General features: G+C 41.9%; 1 protein-coding gene across 2 annotated transcripts in view; it reads right to left on the bottom strand.

Moving 5' to 3' along the window:
* FTSJ3 (FtsJ RNA 2'-O-methyltransferase 3) overlaps window positions 1–19,067 on the bottom strand; it is a 36,478-nt gene extending 17,411 nt beyond the window's left edge. The window contains exons 1-9 of one of the 2 annotated variants that reach the window (XM_033920925.1): window positions 18,935–19,067; window positions 14,750–14,868; window positions 9,619–9,724; window positions 9,125–9,171; window positions 5,741–5,820; window positions 5,184–5,283; window positions 3,501–3,695; window positions 528–643; window positions 123–227 (exon numbers count right to left, since the gene is read on the bottom strand). In XM_033920925.1, coding sequence (XP_033776816.1) covers window positions 123–227; window positions 528–643; window positions 3,501–3,695; window positions 5,184–5,283; window positions 5,741–5,820; window positions 9,125–9,171; window positions 9,619–9,724; window positions 14,750–14,816 — 816 coding nt within the window. In that variant the 5' untranslated portion in view covers window positions 14,817–14,868; window positions 18,935–19,067. Of the gene's footprint in view, window positions 1–122; window positions 228–527; window positions 644–3,500; window positions 3,696–5,183; window positions 5,284–5,740; window positions 5,821–9,124; window positions 9,172–9,618; window positions 9,725–14,749; window positions 14,869–18,917 lie in introns of both variants that reach the window. The other variant, XM_033920926.1, reaches the window with a different exon arrangement.

Below are 19,067 nucleotides of genomic sequence, written 5' to 3'. Positions count from 1 at the left end.
CTCTGACCCAGTAAGGCTTATGTTCTTATGGTATCTATCTCCTTACTGCTTCCACAGCTGCTTCCTTTTCTGCGTTCCATTTGCAGCTGTCCCCTTCCTCTTATGTTGTCTGTCAGACTCACCTCGCTCGCCTTGGAAAGAAAATCGACCGGGTTCTGAGCTTTCAGGAACTCTGTAAGTGTAAATCGGTGATAGAGGGTTAGGTCTCCTTCTGTGTATCCTTCAGCCTAATGTGGGATAAGAGAAAAAAGGAGGGGGGGGAAGTGTATCAACCAAAGATTAGAAAATACTTTCCCAGAATTATTAAGTTTAGCAAAAAGTTGTTTATTATCCAGAGAGAGGACTGAATCGATCTGTTTATGTCAATTCCTGCTGCTGTTATCTTGCTAGGCTGGCCATAAACAGCTGCAGGTCCCCGCACATCCCTTTCACCGATTCGCAGACACAGACATGAATCCCTTTTTGAGAACACTCAGATTTGCAACTGCAACTCTGAACATAAAGCACAGAAATCCCCACACACTCACCTTTGGCTTTTTGCTGGTCACCAGATCCTTTACAGTCTTGGCCTCAACGTCCACCTCCTTGAATGCAAATTTAGGGTCAAAAAATTTGCTGTCAAATTTGTCTGGTGCCAGATACCCTGGAGAGACAATAAGTGTGGCCATAGAGGCTAAGCTTGTTACAGGGTTCCCTGAGGGTGCTTATTTATAAAGATATAATAAGTGCCTGTGTTTCTAAAACAGCCAGGGGACACCTGCATAATCAAGCAGGCTTAAATGTGTACTTCATTTGCATACATGCATCTCAAACTGCACATGTACTTTGTGACCCTTGTCTACATTATAACCCAAGAATGCTTGTGCAAGGCCTCGTCACTACATATATTTTGATGCACATCAGAGGCATAGCTAGGACTCAGTGTCCCCTGGGCCGGAGGTCCAAGATGGCCTTCTCTCCCTGCATTTCCGATACCCCCTCCACACTCAGCTTCTTACCGGCCTGCGGAGTCCTCCATAGCTACAGCATCGGAGACAGCGCTAAAGGCTGCCTCTCTGGCCGGCAGGAACTTTCCTCTGTCATGTCCCACCCACAAGAAGTTGCATCAATGTGGTGGACACTGCAGACAAAAAGTCCGGCCAGCCAGCCTTTAGCACCGTCTCTGACGCTGTAGATGTGGAGGACCCCATGGGGGGGGGGGAGTGCCAGACCTTTGCACATAGAAAGGAGGGTTCAGCTGCAGGTGGCCCCTACCTTTAGGTGGCCCTGGGCATTTTGCATATATACCAATACTATTATTGATTGTTTCTATAGCGCTATCAGAATACGCAGTGCTGTACAGAGCGACAAAGAAGAAAACAGTTCCTGCTCGAAGGAGCTTACAATCTAAACAGCCACGACAGACAAATAGGATGTCATGGATACAATTACGGGGAACGGTTAATCTGCTGGCTGGGTTGGTGGGCAGAGGAACAGGGTTAAGGATTGAAGGCTATATCAAAAAGGTGGGTTTTCAGTCTGCTTTTAAACAAGGGAAGGGGCTTTATGGACAAACTCAGGTAGTTTATTCAAGGCATGGAGGAGAAAGGTACAGCTAAGAGCAGCTTATCTGAGGAACGGAGTTCTCCGGGTGGTGTATAAGGAGAGAGAAGAGAGGAGAGATATTGAGGGGCAGCAGAATGAACACACTTGTAGGTTAGCAATAGGAGCTTGAACTGTATGCGAAGGTGGATAGGGAGCCAGTGAAGTGATTTAAGGAGAGGGTGACATGAGTGTAGCGAGGTTGGTAGAAGATGAATCGTGCAGCAGAGTTTTGCACAGATTGCAAGGGGGGGGGAGTTTATAAAAGCCGATTTTTGTTGATGAAATAAGGTTTTCCCAATGAAAAATACACTTTAGTTTTATAAAGCATCAAAGACTCAAGTCATCCTTCAAAGCTATTTGTGAACCTGGGGCAAGATATTTACCTTGTTTATTCCCTTTTGCCCTTCTTACCACCAGTGCTAGAAGCTAAAGGACCATGTAAAATAATTAAAAAATACATCAATCCATATAAAATGAACTCTTGTACTAATGAATAAAAAAGATGTTTTAACAGGACAAACATGTTTTTAATATTTATTAAGAAAATACGAGCAATAGGTGTGCAAATAGACAAAAGTTGATAATATGTTTATAAAGCTTCTATTGTTTTAGGTCCATAACACATGTATAATTATAACTTGTCTCATTATTTACGTATAATTAATTAATTTGTTTTTAAGACTCCCGAGGACGACACTTTCTTGGTGCTGAAACATTGAACATATTGAATCAATTTTGTTATTACTAGAGACTTCAATAATACCCTTAGTGAAAGGATCTCTTCTGCTCTACTCTTACGCAGAGGTATGTAGTGCCCATCTGTGCCGGTCTACCGCTTTTTAAGTGTTTTAAAATTGTTTGTTATTTTCCAACCCCTTCACGGTTTGGTGTGTAGGGTTTATTTATTAATTTTTTTTAACATTAGGTTTCTTAGAGAAAATTACATTTTTACGAGTGTAACTATTTCTTATAGACCATGGATAGTTAATATATTACTCTAGGCATTGTCAGCTATATATGCAATTGGCTTTTCTTTATTTTTAAGGAAATGGGAGATTGGGAAGGTTCACCGAAAATTAGAGGAAGGGGGAGGGTGTCTTTGGCACATAATACAGGGATGACAACGGCTGTAACATTTTCTTTCTGGTTAAACTGTTGTCATCAATTTAAAATTGTTAAATTTAATACTGTTGGGATAACAAGGGTTGTATTGTTATAGATCAGGGGTCTCAAAGTCCCTCCTCGAGGGCCGCAATCCAGTCGTGTTTTCAGGATTTCCCCAATGAACATGCACGAGATCTATGTGCATGCACTGCTTTCAATGCATATTCGTTGGGGAAATCCTGAAAACCCGACTGGATTGCGGCCCTCAAGGAGGGACTTTGAGATCCCTGTTATAGACACACTAGCTGTTTTAGCGCACGCCATAGAATATAATGGGCGCTAAAACGGCTAGAGCGCCTTAGTAAAAGGACCCCATGGTTTTTTTTGTAGTTGTAACTGTATTGTTGTGCAGTCATCAATAAAAAGTGGTTGAAAAAAATTGTTTGTATTTTGTATACCACTTTTTGTCAACAGCGGTATATCAAAAAGAATAAAGCCAATCGAATCTGATTCATAAAGAAAAAAGACAACACAACCTCAGCTCACTGAAAGATACTTAACTAAATTTTAAACAAATACCATTTTCTAATAAATGACTCTTAAGGACCATATGGTATCCCCAATGTGTGGGAGCATGTCACTGGACGTATTTAAATATGTAGATGCAATTATCCAAAATAAAAAAAAATAAAAAATTACCACCACCCAGGAGTGATTACAACAGAACCCACTATACACAAAACATTATTTGATCTAATCCTTGAATAGTTGTGTCTCTGCTTGGTATTACCACTCCTATTTGTGGGACTCACCCTGACACACAATAAAGATCTCTGCAGACTCATTCCTCGATGCTTGTGGTTTTGTAGCCTGCACTTTGTGGAAAAACTGCTGGAAAATCCACAGGAGAGGCTGGTAATCACGAGAGCGAAAGACCTTGGAGATGAAGTAGCCGCCCTTGGCGAGGAACTCGCAAGCAAGCTTCAGTGCCATGAGAGTGAGGTGAGCTGTGAACAAGGAAAGAAGATGAGAAATGATTAATACAGCTCCTAGGGTGGGACCAGCAGTGCTCTCGAATTTCACCAAATGTCACTATCCTTGTGTTATGGTGGTAAACAGGATTATGAATTGATAAAGAAAAATAATCTAATCTAATATTTGTGCATCGCAAAAACCTAAACAGGCTCTAGATGACTTGAGGAAGGAAGGGAAGTAGGGAGGACGGAGTGGAAGGGGGACAGGAAACGAAGATCCTAGGCGAGTTAAGTAAAGGATAGGTGCTTATGACGATCGTAGAAGAATTAGTTGTCGAAGAGTGAGGTTTTCAGTTTCTTTCAGAATAGGAGATGGTTGGCTTCAGTTCTTATAATCTCTGTGAGATCATTCCAGATTTTTACTTCGAGGAAGGTGAGCATGGACTGGAAGATTCTTCTGTACTTGAGATTTTTTTGTCGCGGGGAGGTTCAATTGAATCCTGTTAAGAATTCTGCATGAGGTGGACCATGCGTCAGTTAGGAGATGAGTGGGGTGGCTGAGTTGCCATAGATAATGTGATGCTGGCTATTTTGAATTTTACACGAGCTGTGATGGGTATCCTGTGGAGTTGTTTGAGGTAGGTTGAGATGGAGTCATATTTTTTTCAGGCCGAAGATGAGCCTTATTGCAGTGTTTTGAATAAGCTGCATTTTGTGGACAGGGTGGTGTTGATTCCCAAGTAGGTGGAGTTGCAGTAATCCAGTTGGGATAGAATCATCATCTGGACAATGAGGGCAAAGTGATGCTGGTGGAAGTATGGCCTGATGAGTCTTAGCTGTTTCATGATGAAGAGGGCTTTCTTTTGAAGATGGGATACTTGAGGTTCCATGAAAAAGAAACCTCACACTATGCGATAAAAATCTACTGCAAATGTGAGGCAACACCACAATGAAATTTTAACTGTACTGATATTATTGCTGACTAAAGCCAATTATGAGAGAGTTTGAAGGGATTCTGAGGTCTTTTTTCTCCTTTAAATAGATGTTTAATCTATTTAAAGGAGAAAAGAGACCTCAGAATCCCTTCAAACTCTCTCATAATTGGTTATGCATTGAGTGAGACATCCTCAATCATCGGTCAAAAATCCCCCTTATATTAATTTCCTTACGATATATCAAAACAGCAGGATCAGGACCCTTTAAGATAAAGTCGTGCTGTTTTGATATATGATATATTCATGAAAGGTAATGCCATAAGGAGATTTTTTTGATCGATAGACTGAGGATGTCTCGCTCAATAGGCTTGCATAGCCAATTATGAGAGAGTTTGAAGGGAGTCTGAGGTCTTTTTCCTCATTTAAATAGATGTTTAAAGTCAGCAATAATATCAGTATAGTTAAAATTCCATTCTGGTGTCACCTCACTTTTCCAGTAGGTAAACAGGATTACAACAGAAAGGAGAGTAGAGAAACGGAGGGACAGAGAAAGAAATCCCAGAGGAAGTGAGAGAAGGAGCTTCACCCTGTGAGTAGGCGTCGTGCACCCAGCTCGCCCCCACGTTAGGAGCCCCATCGTTCAGCACCACATCCACCTTCCACGTCTGCAGTTCTTTCCGCAGTGCCTGTGGTGGAAGAATAAAAAAAAAAGTCAGTCACAGGCCAGTCACAAGGCCATCGCCCTCTGCCAGTGAACTCTGTCCCCATAGATCCAGGCTAATTTGCTTCAAGAGTGTGAAAGAGGGCAGCAGGGTGAGACTCAGAGGCTAGTTAAGCTGTGGAATGCATTGCCAGAGGATGTGGCGAGAGCGGTTAATGTAGCTGGTTTTAAAAAAGGTTTGGTTACGTTTCTGGAGGAAAAGCCCATAAACTCTTGTTGAGACACTGCTTGCCCTGGATCGGTGGCATGGGTTTGGGGTTTTTGCCAGGTACTTGTGACTTGGATTGGCCTCCGTGAAGACAGGATACTGGGCTAGATGGACCCTTGGACTGATTCAGTAAGACTATTCTTATGCTCTTAAGATCTCATAGTGCTAGGGGCTGACATGTTATTCTGATGATACCCCCCCCCCCACCTCTTACCTGGCGACATTTCTCTGTCGTGATGTCTTCCTGCAGTGTTATCACATTAGGGATCGGTTTAATTGGCACCAAATCTACTCCTACAAACAAAAAAACCATTGTAAAGGCCAAGAGAATTTACAGGGGTTTTTCTGTCCTCCAGTCTCAGGCTCTTGCGTGCATGTATTCCCTGACAATTTCCTTTGTCTCCTGGCCCTCCACTTTTGCAAGGAAATAGAGTAACATAGTAAACGATGGCACAAAAAAACAGTGTGGCTTGTCCAGTAACATGTCACACTGTACAGGTTACTTCCTAGCCTGCAGGCAAACTGGGGAAATCCCTTCTCTTCAGAATCACAGGTCTTTGGAACAACCTTACTACCCCGCTGCGGAACCTGGGCTCCCTCCAATTATTCCGCAAGCAACTGAAAACCCGGCTTTTCACTAAAGTTTCCAAGTTTCTTATATATTTTGATTAATCGCCTATTCCAAGTTCTAGGCGATGTACAAATTGTTAAAATATCTAAAATATAGGTAACAAAACACACAAACATACAGCTTAACAAATTAAATTGCTAATACGAACATTCTAATACAAAATTTAAATCATTTAAGTTAAATAATTTATACATACGACATCAAAACAAAAGGAAAAATTATTTAGGGATTACAATCAGTGTTAAATTCAATATATTAAGGTAAAAACATTAGGAGGGGAGACAAAAATGATTAGAGATGAAATATTATTATTTTTTTTTTTATAATTCTTTATTCATTTTAAAACTTTCATCAAGTGTACAAAAATTGCAACACAATAACATAGATTTAACCACTTGTACATCTTATCATTATAACTTATAGTTGTAAATATAACCCTCCCTCTCCCATCCTGAAATCCTTTTAGTAATTTTTATTTTTCATGTAATAGAAACCCTCCCCCCACCCCACCCTTATCTTACATATTAAATATAGAAATATTAGGAAAATGGCATCAATCATGACAAAAGGACGTTAATGGTTCCCAAATTTTAATGAATGTAATGAAATATTAGATGAAGAGAGACAAAGGAATTATGTTTATTCACTAAAAGCATCTTTAAAGAGAAAACTTTTAAGTTTGGTCTTGAATTGTAAAATGTAATTCTATCCCCCCTTACTCTTCTCTTCTATATATAAGTTCATGTAAACCTTTTTTTTCCTTCTCTTCCTATATTTTAAGTTCTTGTAAACCGTGCCGAGCTCCACATCCGTGGAGATGATGCGGTATATAAAACTTAAGGTTTAGTTTAGTTTATTGCTTTGAGTGGAAGAGCTCCAAGCTTGGTTTCTAAATTTTTGCCATTTAGGGATCCTGTTTGTATATCCCGTGTCTTTCTGAATTCTGTCACTGTTTTTGTCTCTAGCATAGAAAAAAAAAACATAGAAAAAAGCAGCAGAAAAGGGCTATAGCCCACCAAGTCTGCCCATTCCAAGTATCCCCTCCCCTGAATTTACTCCCTTAAAGATCCCACGTGAGTATCCCATTTTCTCTTAAAATCCGTCACTCTGCTGGCCTTTATCACCTGGAGTGGGAGTCTGTTCCAATGATCCACTACTCTTTCGGTGAAGAAGTACTTCCTGGAGTCGCCATGAAACTTCCCTCCCCTGATCTTCAGCGGATGCCCTCTGGTGGTCGAGGGTCCCATGAGCCAGAAGATATCATCTTCGGACTCGATGCGTCCCGTGATGTACTTATATGACCACTGGGAGGGCATTCCAGGCAATCACCACCCTTCTCCATGAAAAAAAAAAATTTTCCGATGCCGATTTTAAATTTAACTTTTTTGCAGTTTCATCTCATGCTCTCTAGTTCTACTGCTTCTCCCTCCTTGGAAAAGGTTTGTTTAAATATCCAAAGGGTATTAGCAAACAAATGTCTCCATGCCCCTCCTTTCCTCTGCACATACAGATCTTCAAGTCTCTTCTCTTACGTCTTATGGACAGGGATTGGGACTTGTATATCGCCTTTTTCTAGTTATACAACCACACTCGAAGCAGATTATATACAGGTACTTCAAGCATTTTCCCTCTGTCCCGATAGGCTCACAATCTATCTAATGTACCTGGGTCAGTGGAGGATTAAGTGACTTGCCCGGGGTTACAGGGAGCAGCACGGGGTTTGAACCCACAACCTCAGGGTGCTGAGGCTGTACCTCTAACCACTGCGCCACATTCTCCTCCAATACAATATCAGAAGTGAGCCAAGTATAGAACAATGAAGCCATTGCGACATCACTGATGAGTGTCTTTTATTGGTGGAATGAGGCATTATGACATCAGGGAAAGGGATTGAGACTTGTATTCCACCTTTTTGTAGTTAAATCACCACACTCAAAGTGGATTACATACAGGTACTTCAAGCCTATTTCCTTTGTCCCGATGGGCTTACAATTTATCTATCTAATGTAGCTGGGGCAGTGGAGGATTAAGTAACTTGCCTGGGTTTACAGGGTTGTGAGGCTGTAGCTCTAACCACTGCACCACAGACCCCATATCATTTTGGTTTCTTTCTTCTGTCCATATCCAGCCCATTTATATTCTTAGTCAGAAACAGTCTCCAAAGCTGAAGAGAGTCCTTGAAATAAGGCTTTGCCGGCGACCTGTACAGGAGTGTTATTACCTTTTCTTTTTTTTACTACTAGCTTTGCCTCTTTCTACACAGTCAGCGTCCCTGTTTTTGGCCACTGCTTTATCACATTATTTTGCCACCATGAAAACCTCAGGTCTTTGTCTGGTCCATGTACATCAGCCTCCCCCTCATCACATACAAGTCCTTAGGATTTCTACATCCCAAATGCATCACTCTGCACTCATTTCCTAGAGTACAACATGGGGCTTTATTAAGGCATAAGGGACATTTAATTTTAAAATGAAGGTACCAGTGAAAAATATTTAAGAGAGACAAACACACAAAAAACCTGCTGGGTTACATCAAAAAGTATATTCAGCCCAGAATCTTGGCCACTAGGATATACCAGGAAGATCCAAAAAAGTAGATCTGTTCTATCACTCACTCCAAGAGATAAACACTGGTTTCCCTTAGTCTAGCTAGCTAGACTTCTCCTCCCTGAACTTGCCTAACTTCTTTTAAATCAGCTATGCTAGCTGCCTCCAGCCAGCAAATCCCACAGGTTGATCCTGATTTTAAACCTGCTGTTATTTTCATGAGGCGGCCCTTAGTCTTAGCAACTCATACTTCATTGTTACTATTTTGTTTGGATTTTTTTTTTTTTTAATTTGCACTTTTAAAAAATCTGCTTTTTGCTTCTGGGCCTTTTCTTTCTTTCCTTTTGTGCATTTTAGACACAAGATGGCCTAGCTGCGAGAATTTTTCCAGCCCTCTATTAAAGAATTGTTGTCACTTACCAATAATCAGACTGGAAACGGGCATAAACTTAGATGCAACCTGTAGCCTAAACACAAACAAAACAAAAAAAAAGTTACAAATAAGATGATGTATTAGTGAGATCCGATATACACAGGATGGTCTCATAACTCAAGTTCCTGCAATTGAAAGTTTAGCTATACTAGTGGTCTCCAACGTACAGCCATCAAAGTCCACCATCAAAACAGCTGGCTGAAATGCTCTTCAAATCCTGTGAATGGGTTTCTCTCAATCTTGCCCCACCATCTTTATTAATTTTCACCCATCCCATAGCTCGTCATTCCCTTTTCTGCCTCTGCCTATGTCATGAAGAACTCACGGTGCACACTTTCGGTTCAAAAAGCTTGTTTCGGGAATGCTACTGAACATGCAAATCTCTTGTATGGCTAACAGGAATGATTCACTCTTCAAGGACATAGTCCACAACCCCCTCCCACTCTGAGAAACCTCTTGGAAAGAGGCTTGATGTACTAACCAGCCACCGGGCGCTGCACAGAGGTCCACCAGAGCCCGTGCTTTCTGCAAGAACTGGAACTTCCGGTTCAACTGAATCAACTTAAAGGACGAACGAGACCGATAACCTAGAGAGAAAACGACAGAGGCGCACAGCACAAAGTCAGACATTGCAGAAGGAGTTCTGGAAAAGTCCACAACTATTTATAGTACTTTAAAAGAATTTAGTTTTGTAAAGTAAAATAATCCAGACTGACGTCTCAATGGCAGCATAGCCACATGGAAGTCTTGGGTTCCATTTTGGGGTCAGGGATGTTCAACAACAGGCAACCTTCTCAGTCTATGCAGAGAAAGGTTCTGAGAATCATGCAACAGCAACATATAGTGGTCAAATTTAGGGTTAACAACTGTAGGACCCTAGAGCAGGGGTGTCAAAGTCCCTCCTCGAGGGCCGCAATCCAGGTCGGGTTTTCAGGATTTCCCCAATGAATATGCACAAGATCTATTTGCATATAATGAAAACAGTGCATGCAAATAGATGTCATGCATATTCATTGGGGAAATTCTGAAAACCCGACTGGATTGTGGCCCTCGAGGAGGGACTTTTGACACTCCTGCCCTAGAGGGAGCTGCAGTCAATGACTCTCAGCCACTTTAGTAAAGGTCTGTACTACAATAATCAAGCTAAACAAACTGGACAGGAGCAGGAAGAAACTGCTAGTAGAAAAATAATGAATTACAGATGTTAGAGCATACTTTAAACCTCAAAGAAATACGCTAGATGTTTGAACTAAACACTGATTCCACACGAGTTGAATGAAACAAATGATTGGATGGTACAAACTGAATAGGCGGGCTTTGTGGGTAGTCATTGGAAAGCTTTCCCTGGGCTCTGATTGGAGACTGGGCGGGATGACATCATGGAGGGGTTGTCTTTATTAGTACTATTAAGAAAAATCCTGTGGCCATATTGACATTTGTGGAGACCTGGTTTAATGGAGTAAGCGAGTTGCTTATGAACTCTGGTAAGCAGCCACACTATTTTTAAGATATTTAGATTTTAGATAAGCTTGCTTGGTCTAATTGTAGGATTTTTTTTTTTTTTTTGCAGCACTTCCAGTACTCCCACCCTGAAGAAGTATGAAACGCGTCGGAAGGGAACTGGTGCAGCAACACTTTTGACTAAGCTAAGTCTTTATTATAAGAAAATACTCGAAAGAAACAAGAATGAAATCTAGAAAAACATTGTTGGTAGAAATGTAACTTATAAATTTAACTTATAAATACGAAAAGGGAATATTAGAATACACACCAAAGAAAAGGGGAACTTTTAAGGAGTGCTGCCACACTGATCTTATTGATCTACTTGATCGGGTGGTATTCTGAGGATCCCCGGTGCGACAACAGGAAAGTTAATAAACAAATTAAAGAAGAAAGTTTTTTGGCAGCTTGAAGAATAGCAGTGCTAAGTAAATTGTTCTAGTAAAGAAGGAATGAATCACTCTTTACAGGATCTCCAACAACATTATTCAAAGTTACTGCCTTACTAAAACTCACCAGTTTAAAGGGATCACACACTAGATAAAGGGAAGACCAGTGGATATTTCCGATACTGACATTAAAAAAAAAGACACGAGTGGAAGAGTAACCCTAGTGGATGAATCACTGGAAATCCAGTTCAAATCTCGTTACAGCTCCTTGTGATCTTAGTTAAGTGGCTCCCCCCCCTAGCAGCGTTCAAATCCAAGCTGAAAGCCCCCTTTTTAAAATCTGTTTTCAACTCCTAACTCCCACTCACTGCTGTCAGATACCTATACCCACTGTATCATTTCCTCTACCATAATCTCCCCAACCCCGAAATGTCCTGTCTAAATTAGATTGTAAGCTCTTTTGAGCAAGAACCATCTATTGCAGTGGTCTCAAACCCAAACCCTTTGCGGGGCCACATTTTGGATTTGTACGTACTTGGAGGGTCTCAGAAAAAAAAATAGTTAATGTCTTATTAAAGAAATGACAATTTTGCATGAGGTAAAACTCTTTATAGTTTATAAATCTTTCCTTTTGGCTAAGTCTTAATAATCATATTGTCATTTATAGCTAAAGAGACTTATGATAAAGAAACTGTTTTCTTTTACTTTTGTGATTATTATAAACATACTGAGGGCCTCAAAATAGTACCTGGCGGGCCGCATGTGGCCCCCGGGCCGCGAGTTTGAGACCACTGGTCTATTGTATGTTAAAATGTACAGTGTGCTGTGTACCCTTTCAGCACTTTAGAAATAATTAATTGTAGTAATGGTTAACACTCCATTGTCTCAAGTACAAAACTAGATTGTAATTTGCAGGGCTGTGGAGTCTGTGTCGGTGAAAATGTGCTGATTAACTCCAGCTCCTAATAGAGTTAAATTGTATGTCATGCAAATAGCTTTCCTCCAAGGGCTTTTAGAGGTAAAGATAAAGGGGAAACACTTTTGTTTTGTAATATGTGCCTTGTAGCTCAGAAGTGTATTTTATAGTACTGGAGAAACCAATTACATTGATTGGCAACTTAGGTAGTGAGAGAGAACTGGGGCTCTCCTAAGAGATAAAACACTTTATGTCGATCTGGACTTCATAATTTGCAAACCTGACGTCCAAGAGGATGCAGTCTTATTCTGAACACTATAATGTGGACTATGCAGTCCACAACCCAGAGAATAGTCATACCAGACCATCATCTGTTAGGAAGGGGGGAAGGGAGAAGATACAATCTGTAAAGGGGTGCCCCCTCCCCAATAATAATATAGGCTTGGAGGGGTCATAAGTGTCCAGGTCCACTAAAGATCTGATAATGGAGCTTATGAAATCTGGAGAGGGGTAATGGTGTTGAGGGCATGACTACTGGGATGATTATATGTAAACATTGACAGCAATTTAATAAAGTTAATCTAACAATTGTGTGAGATATTATGGAAAAGAGGAATGGGGTTAGGAAGTTGGGGATCTGCAGGGAATCTGCAGGGAAGCGGGTTAGAGTATATTTGTGGTAGTGGTAAAAAAAAAAAAAAAAATGATGGCTATGGTGTCTTTCTTTAATTGATTTATTGTTATTTGTAACGAATACAGAAAGAATTTCTTGGGTACAAGATACAAATGTTCCCTGATCTGTCACGAAATACACAAAAATGTCGACGTGAATTTTTGCTGTTAAAACCAGGAGTTATTGCTCTTGGGGCGACCTTCTTTCTTCGTCACCCATGTAAATGTGTGATATTGCATCAAATGCAAAAATATGTATTTTTTGATCTTAGCCAACTTACAACCTTCTTGTCAATGGCTTCCCTGAAAAAAGGAGGAGAAATATGAGCACTTTTTGATTGTTTGATCTCCTTTCTCATCCTATACAATCTATACTTTTTAGGTTTTTCTTTGTTTTATATTATAAACTAGTCGTTAAGCCCGTTACATTAACGGGTGCTAGAATTTATGTCTGTCTGTATTTTTCTTTCTGTCTCTTTCCTCCCTCCATTTCCCTGTGTAGCGCTGTCTCTGCTTTCTTCCTCAGTCTGCACTCTCAAGCTGTAACATTACTGCTTAGCTTTTTCTCCCTGCAAGCATCTCTGCTCTAGCCCCCTGTCCTTCTGTGACTGTCTGTGTGTCTCTCTCTACTTGTGCACTGTTTGTTTGTTTTTTTCAATCTCTCTTTAGCTCCTGATCCCCTCTCACTGACCCTTGCCGACTGCATGTAATTCCGGTTAGGTTTCCATGGCAACCCTGCTCGCGGGTCTGTTCGGTAGGGCCGTTTTTTCGGGTCTGCCGGCGCCGGGTGGGGAAGAGTCCTGGCTCCTTTTTTGGTTTGGGCGCGTGCAGAGGGGCTCAACAGCGCACAACCACCTTTCCTTCCCTCCCTCCATCAGGTGCAGTGCAGCTCCACCAATGTTAAAAGCAGCCGCATCGAAATCAGAGGCCTGCCACTGCCGTAGCACGTTCCCCTCTGCCTTGGTCCCGCCCCTTCTCTGACATATGGGACCGCGGCAGAGGGAACGTGTTACTGTGGCGGCAGGACTCCAATTTCAAAGCAGCTGCTTTTAACATAGGCGTAGCTGAACTGTACCTGATGGAGGAAGGGAAGGAACGGTGGGGCAAATTTCGTCAACGGCAGTCCTTGTGCGGTTTGAGAGAGGGGGGGGGGGTGGAGTCGGCGACTTGCAGCTTCGCGTGCCTCCCACCCCCCTTCCCTCCGGCTCCGCCGCCGATAGTCTCCACCTGCATTGCCCCTGGCGCAGCACTCACCGGCCCGTCGGGCGGGGAACGGAGGAACAGGTTCAGGGCTGCCAGGGGGGGAGGAGTGAGTCCGGCTGAGACTGGCAGGAAGAGGAAGGCGGAGCAGGTGAGCCGGCACCGAAAAAAACTTTAAAGAGCCAGCCAGACCGTGAGTGCGAGCTGTTGTAAGTTTGCATGTGCACTCTTGCCGGCCACGGACATACGGATCACGGAAGCACGCGGATTAGAGTGCGCATGCGCCGCCTACGGTTTTATTATATAGATTCTCGCTGATTCTGCATCTTGGTTTCTTAACTTTTGAGGACTTGAGTTAAAGTTAAGCTATATATATATATATATATATATATAATCTTTGTTAAGCTAGCAGATAATAATCTTTCTTGTATTTTGCATTGTATTTTATTTTTCTGCCTAACTTTACCTTTCTGTACAAGTGAATACTTGATACGTTATTGAAAAATGATAAATAATTAAAATAAAAACTTGTAATGAATGGTCAGCAATAAAAAAATGTTTAACATAAATAATAGAAAGCTCCAAGTCATTATAAGATGACAAGACAGCATATATAAACTTCAGCGAGAACTTCCCCGACAAATTGCCCATTAAAGACAACTAAAAACATATCATCCCCCCCCAACAAGGAACCCATTCTCTCATCATCATGTTCTAGAATCTCCTCCCAAAGAGTTTATAACTCCGCACATGTGGACCGCTTATACTCTTATGTAAATTCCAACCAATGGCTGAAGACTGCTATCAATATATGAAGAGAAAAAAGAAAGAGAGACACGCACAGATGTTGAGCAAATGAGGTTCCTCTCCCTTACCACTCTAACCTCATAGGCAAAGAACACTTCTGCAACATGGCCCTTGATGATCTCACTCACCTGTTTCTTTGGCCAAATGGTAGAATTTGTCCTTCCTGCTTTTACCAACCTTCTTCTTCTTCCCCATAACAGCAGATCAGAGACAATTTGGACTGATCAGAAATACCCAGAGGACCTCCCTGTCAAACCACACAACCAAGGTCAGAATAAACTAAATTGCACATTCCATATTCTTAGAGCCACTGCTTTTAGCCTTGTATTCCCCTCCCCCTGGTTAGCTTTCACACCCTCAAACACCCCTCCCCCCAAAATAGCCATATTTAAAGTCGCCATCATGATTATCCCATCAACAATTACAAAACAATACAGTAACAAAGGAAAGACATACATTACACTTTTAAATATTACAATTGGTTTTGTAAGCACATACACAGTAAGTGAAATTTCCAAAAATTATTTACTCAGCTGTATGACATTAAAAAGTACATACCGATGGTTCTTTGAGTTCTCTGACTTTGAAGGTGTATTCTTTTGTTTTGATGGTAGTTGCCGTTTGTCACTCCAAAAGGCTATTGTCCTAGATTAGTGGATCGCAAACTATGTGCCCCTTCAGATTTCAGGTGTGCCGTGAGACGCCAGGGAGGAGAGGCGCCAGCACCAGCTGACTGCCTACAGGAAGTGCCTCTCGTCACAAGAGGCACATCCTGTAGGCAGTCAGCCAGCGCTAGCGCCTCTCCCTTTTCAGGGCCGCCTCCCCCTCCCCCCGGCAGCTCAGGGCCCCATCTGGATGAACTCATGCCGCGGCTGCCAGTTTAGTATACCGCGGCTCGTAAAGTTTGCAAGATACCTAAGTGATCACCTAGTTTAATAGTTAAGCCAAGCTTACAAATTCTGAGTCACTGATATAAGCAACCCAGACACCCTATTTTATTCAGCATTGCTGAAGAGAGCCAAAATCAAAAAGACAGGACCCAAGACCACTATGTACAAACAAAATGGGCATTGCACGGGCTGCAGAAGCAGCAGTGCAAACTCCCCCCCCCCCCCCAAACACACGCTGCTCCACTTCAGAACCGATACAGCACAGGGAGCAATGCAAGCTTCCCTCATATACTGTACACTGCTCCACTAAAGTATATTACAAGCAAGGGAAAACTTATTATACATACAGTTAGCATACGTGTTATTTATTTATTTATTCTTTTTTTTTTAACCCATCCTCCCAAAAGAACCCAGAACGGTTTGCAGTATAGGTCAGAGACAAGACAAACATCACATAATTTGGTAACAAGTAATAGATGCACCGAGAGTTACAGTAGATTCACAGTATAGGTCAGGGAAGACAAGATAAGTATTAGAGAATGACACGGTGACAAAATTCATCACCGTTCCTGTCCCTGCGGATAACCGCGGGAAACCATCTTCATGTCATTCTTTAAGGGAAGAATCAGAGTATGAATGGCCATAACCACTGACCCGCAAGCTTTGCTTTGAAGAATGCTGGTGTAGAAGGACTGAGGCTGAAACAGACACTACAGAATGACAGTCTCTGGTATCCAGAGCAGATATTGTGAAGTCATAATGCCTCATTCCACCAGTGCCTCATTCCTAAGAGCCAATCACATCAGTGATGTCACAATGGCTTCATTATCCTTGGCTCACATAAGAATCAGAGTATGAATGGCCACAACCACTGACCCGCAAGCTTTGCTTTGAAGAATGCTGGTGTAGAAGGACTGAGGTTGAAATAGACACAAGAAAATGACATGGGATTATTTCCCGCGGTTATCCACGGGGACGGGAACGGTGATGAATTTTGTCAGCGTGTTATTCTCTAATAAGTATGTAATTTGTTCTCTTAGGCTTACACGACTGGCGTCATGATTGTTGCTGTTTTCAGGGTCTTGCCATGTCTGGGCAGGTAGAACCGACGTTTCAGCCATCATGCTGTGGCTTTCCTTCAGGGTATGCTGTGAGGTCTACAGTTTGTCTTTATATATAGTGGATTGACTGACCTGATTGAGAACAGGGAGGTCTGTTGGTCATGAATTTGAGTTTTGGTGGGAAAGTTCAATGGTCACAAATTTAAAATGTGGCAGCAAAGTTTTTTGGTCACAGATTTGAATTCTAGCAGGAAATTTGAATTTTTGGCGGGAACATCCATTGGACTAGGGTTACCAGATGTCCGGATTTCCCCGGATGGCTTTTCCAAAACCTGGTACTTTATCCGGATTTTGAAAAGCTTCCTCAAATCACGTCGGGCAAAGAAGACATCCGTGCATGCGATTTGTGAGCAAGAGCGGGGAGCGGTGGACAAAAGCATGCAGTGGAGGGCGGGATGGGGGCAGGATTAGGGTGGGGAAGGGTGGATCTGGGGACGGGTCTAGGGGTCCAGATTTTCCGATTGGAAAATCTGGGAACCCTACATTGGATCCAATTTTAAATTCTGGCGGGGAAGTCTGTGGTCACAATTTTTTGAATTATGACCGACAAAAAGGGGAGGGGATGGAAACATTTAGATGGAGGGAGAAGGCATTTGTCCTCGGCCCCAGTCTTTTTATCCTGAATTTCTTTGGGATGAGTGGATGCCATGCTTTGTTTATTGGGGCACCTTGCTATCTCTATTGCCTCTTTGATTCTTCTCAGCCACCAGTGGTCTCCTTTCTCCAGTACTTTTGTGTTCTCAAATATAATCGTATGATCAGTTTTCCTGCCATGCACAAAACTGCAGACCTCACAGCATACCCTGAAGAAAGCCACCGCATGATGGCTGAAACGTTCGCTCTACCTACCCAGACGCGGCAAGATGCGGAAAACAGCAACAATCAAGTATGCAATTTGGCAACAGAGTATTGTAAGCACAACTCATATGTTAGTTTAAATATGGATCTAAAAGATTAGCATAACCGGGGAGTCTTACTAGGATTATTGAGGCTGGGATATTTGAGGATGTGGTTATGTAAAAAGGAAGGTTTTCACTGCTTTTCTGATGTTCCTTAGACCATTTAATAGATGAGGGGAGGGGAATCAATGTTCCACAGTTTAGGTATGAAATGCGAGTAGACATGGCTGTGAACTGATTCTGTTTTGAGGGAGTGACCAGGGGGGTAAAGCCAGTCGTGTCTATGGGCATATGCTCTCCACTGTAAATCACTCATTTTACATATCTCGGATGTGGCACCACACACTTTGGGTGGACAGACAGGGTATATTTGCCATTAAATACAAGCAACCACAGTGCAAATTTTCTGACACACTAAAATTATGCATACAGTGTGTCTCAGCTATCCTGAAGAAGAATTATCTTTAAGGGTGCTGTGAAAACTCGCTCTCTATTATCTACTCAGACTGACTCCCCTGCGAGGGCACCACAATCAGTGGGTGCTACAGAGGTGGTTTAAAGTGCCAGGACCTGAACTACAATTCCTAACTCACACCAGCAGATCCTAGACCTAGATGGTGCTTGCTTCTAGTTCCTGTCTTGTTAACAGAGAAGATGAATCTCCAAGGGAGTCAGGGTGGTTAAATTCATGCAATTTCAAATCACCATAGCATGTAGTCTGGTGTTTGGCCATGGAAGATTAAAACAATTAGTACTCATAGTTTAAAAATACACCTTGCTTTGAAGGGGAGCCACTATAGTTCAATGCATAAGGGTGTCACTTGTAAATATATATGCTTGGCATATATAACCATAGTCCTCACACTATATAAATACATATATATGCCTCAAGTACTCTTTAAGCAGTTAATAAAGTAGCCTAACCCTATATGTCGTGTCTGTCTATCCAAGTTAGATTGTAAGCTCTTCTGAGCAGGAACTGTCTATAAATGTCAAAATGTACAGTGCAGTGCACGCCTTTCAGCACTATATAAGTGATAAGTAGTAGTAGCCTCTGATCCTCAAAAGCACGTGCCTCAATAAACTGGATAGTCTAAATGGTAGCACTAGTTTATTACTTTTGCTACCTAAAATAAGTTTATCCATCTGGAAGTTTTCAGCCTGTACTATAGCAGCTATGAGGAGGCAGCTATTAATACTTCCTCCTCTTAGTTACTTATTGACGGTGTTTCTGCATTACCAGAGGTGCTGAAGAGCATGATGAATGTTAGCACACAGCACCAAATTAAACGTGGGTTGTTTTTTTTTTTTTTTTTTAAACACATACATATAATGATTAGCTTCAGCCTCATACGCAACGGTCAATGACAGGAAAGAAATCATTACCTGTCTGCAGATCCTACCTTTAAATTTCTAGGCCCACGTGGAAGGAACGAAAAGAAAGGAAACTAAAGAATAACTTCCTACTTCCGGTTTAAAAGGCAACGCCTACTCCACGACGACGTAGCAAACAATACTGCGCCTGTCCGTTTTCGC

This window comes from Geotrypetes seraphini, chromosome 14 (genome assembly GCF_902459505.1).
Source record: "Geotrypetes seraphini chromosome 14, aGeoSer1.1, whole genome shotgun sequence".
Classification (NCBI taxonomy): domain Eukaryota; kingdom Metazoa; phylum Chordata; class Amphibia; order Gymnophiona; family Dermophiidae; genus Geotrypetes; species Geotrypetes seraphini.
Note: the sequence above shows the minus strand (reverse complement) of the source record. Positions and strands in the feature narration are given on the sequence as shown.